The following is a 2,173-nucleotide window of genomic DNA, read 5'->3' as shown; positions in this document are numbered from 1 at the left end:
CCCCTGCTAGCCCAGCCCTGCCCCCCCCAGCTCTGCCGGTGCCCCTCACTCCCGACCCGCAGCCCCTGCCAGCCCAGCCCTGGCTCCACACACACAATGTCTCTGGTTTTAACCCCTTGGCCCTTCCTGGCCTGGCCATGAGGGAATTTCCCATCATTCCTCAATCCCTGGGGAACTTTTTTCTGGGACTGCCATTTTTGTGGGTCCCACCTGGGTACTCAGGGGGACGATGGGGGGAGCTGGGAGGGTGTTTCTGTGCTCAGCGGGTGTGGCATGCAGTGGGGGAGGGGCTGTCAATGGGGGGATAAGGAGGGACCCAGGAGTCCGGGTGGGAGTGAGGTCAGGGAAGAGCCCCATAGGGACCCAGGAGTCCTGGCCTGTGGGGGGAGCCCGGGAGGGACCCCGGGGTGCCCGGTGCTGAAGGAGCAGCTGTCCCGCTACCAGACCCTGCTGCGTTCTCACCACGTTTCCTGCCCCACGGCGGGGGAAGGGCTCATGTCGCCTTTTATGGGCACAGCTGGGGCACTGGGGCTGGGAGCAGTGTCGCAAGACAGACAAAGCTATACACCCGTCCCCCCTCCCCGGGAAACTCCCCTGTGGCCATAGGGGGAGCCCCAGGGACCCTCCACACCCCTCCCCCCACAAACACTTAACCCACCCACCCAGAGCCCAGAGAGAACCCAGGAGTCCTGGCTCCCAGACCCCCTGCTCTAACCCACCAGCCCCCACTCCCCTCCCGGAGCTGGGGAGAGAACCCAGGCATCCGGGCTCCCAGACCCCCTGTTCTAAGCACTATTCCCCACTCTTCACCTGCCCCAACCCTGACTCCCAGCTGCCCCACAGATATTCAGGGAGTCTCAGGGCTGCACCCCCTGTCGGGGGGGGGGGGCAGCAAAGGGGAGAATCCCGCTCATCCTTCCTAGTGCAAAGGGTGAAGCCTCTATTGCACCACCTGGTGGGCAAAGCGTGTAACTGCAGTCAGGAGCCAGGACGCCTGGGTTCTCTCCCCGGGGAGGGGAGTAATGGGGTGCAGTGGGTTGAGGGGGGGAGGGGATCTCGGATGCCTGGATCCTAACTCCGCTGCGCTTCCCGCAGACCGGGCGCCTGGACAAGTCGCAGCCCCTGGTGTGCGGACACACAGCCCCGGTGCTGGACATCGAGTGGTGCCCCCACAACGACAACATCATCGCCAGCGGCTCCGAGGACTGCACCGTCATGGTGAGCGGGGGGGGGCTGCACCGTCATGGTGAGCGAGGGGCAGCAGGGGGTTGATCCAAAGGCCCCAGGCTGCCCGCCCTGGGCGTGTGGGGCCAGGGTGACCCGCTCTCTCCCCCCAGGTGTGGGAGGTACCGGACGGGGGGCTGGTGCGCCCCCTGACAGAGCCGCTGGTCACGCTGGAGGGGCACTCGAAGCGCGTCGGCATCGTGGCCTGGCACCCCACGGCCCAGAATGTGCTGCTGAGCGCAGGTACTGCTGGGGGGCGCCCGGCCCCCCCCCCCCCCCCCCCCCCCGCCCCCCCTGCCCCCCCCCTCCCCCCCAGGTTGTGACAACGCCGTGCTGCTGTGGGACGTGGGCTCGGGCCAGGCGCTGGTGGAGCTGCGGGACCTGCACCCCGACACCATCCACAGCGTGGCCTGGAGCCACGATGGATCCCGCCTCTGCACCTCCTGCCGAGACCGCCGGGTCCGCGTGATCGAGCCCCGCTCCGGCCGCGTGCTCGCCGTGAGTGCAGGGGCGGGGCCTTGGGGAGTGGGGCGGGCCTATGGCCTGGGGGGGTGAGGGGTGGGGCTATGAGGGATGTGGACGGGTGGCTATGGCCTGGGGGCGGGGCTATGGGGGATGCAGGGGCGGGGCTATGGGGATGTGGAGGGGTGGCTATGGCCTGGGGGCAGGGCTATGGGGGATGCGGGGGCAGGGCTATGGCCTGGGGGCGGGGCTATGGGGGATGTGGAGGGGTGGGGCTATGGGGTGGTTCCCTGTCTCTCTGACACTGTCTCCCCACAGGAAAAGGCCAACCCCCACGAGGGCTCCCGGCCGGTCCGCGCTGTCCTGCTGGACGACGGCAAGATCCTCACCACCGGCTTCAGCCGCATGAGCGAGCGCCAGGTGGCGCTGTGGGACCCGGTGAGACCCCGCCCCTTAGCAACCCAGTGAGACCCCGCCCCCATCCCCC

At 68.6% G+C, this 2,173-nt stretch overlaps 1 protein-coding gene across 1 annotated transcript; it reads left to right on the top strand.

Moving 5' to 3' along the window:
* Positions 1–1,050: 1,050 nt before the first annotated feature.
* LOC112125099 (coronin-1A-like) lies at positions 1,051–2,150 on the top strand (the record flags this gene model as incomplete). Its single annotated transcript, XM_026662896.1, has 4 exons — positions 1,051–1,218; positions 1,338–1,467; positions 1,541–1,722; positions 2,005–2,150. Coding segments are annotated over 4 exons (626 nt in total), but the record flags the coding sequence as incomplete, so codon positions are not given.
* Positions 2,151–2,173: the final 23 nt, after the last annotated feature.

The sequence above is a fragment of the Terrapene carolina genome, unplaced genomic scaffold (genome assembly GCF_002925995.2).
Source record: "Terrapene carolina triunguis isolate 2854851 unplaced genomic scaffold, T_m_triunguis-2.0 Scaffold31193, whole genome shotgun sequence".
Taxonomy (NCBI): Eukaryota; Metazoa; Chordata; order Testudines; family Emydidae; genus Terrapene; species Terrapene triunguis.
This window is presented reverse-complemented; position numbering and strand designations above follow the sequence as displayed.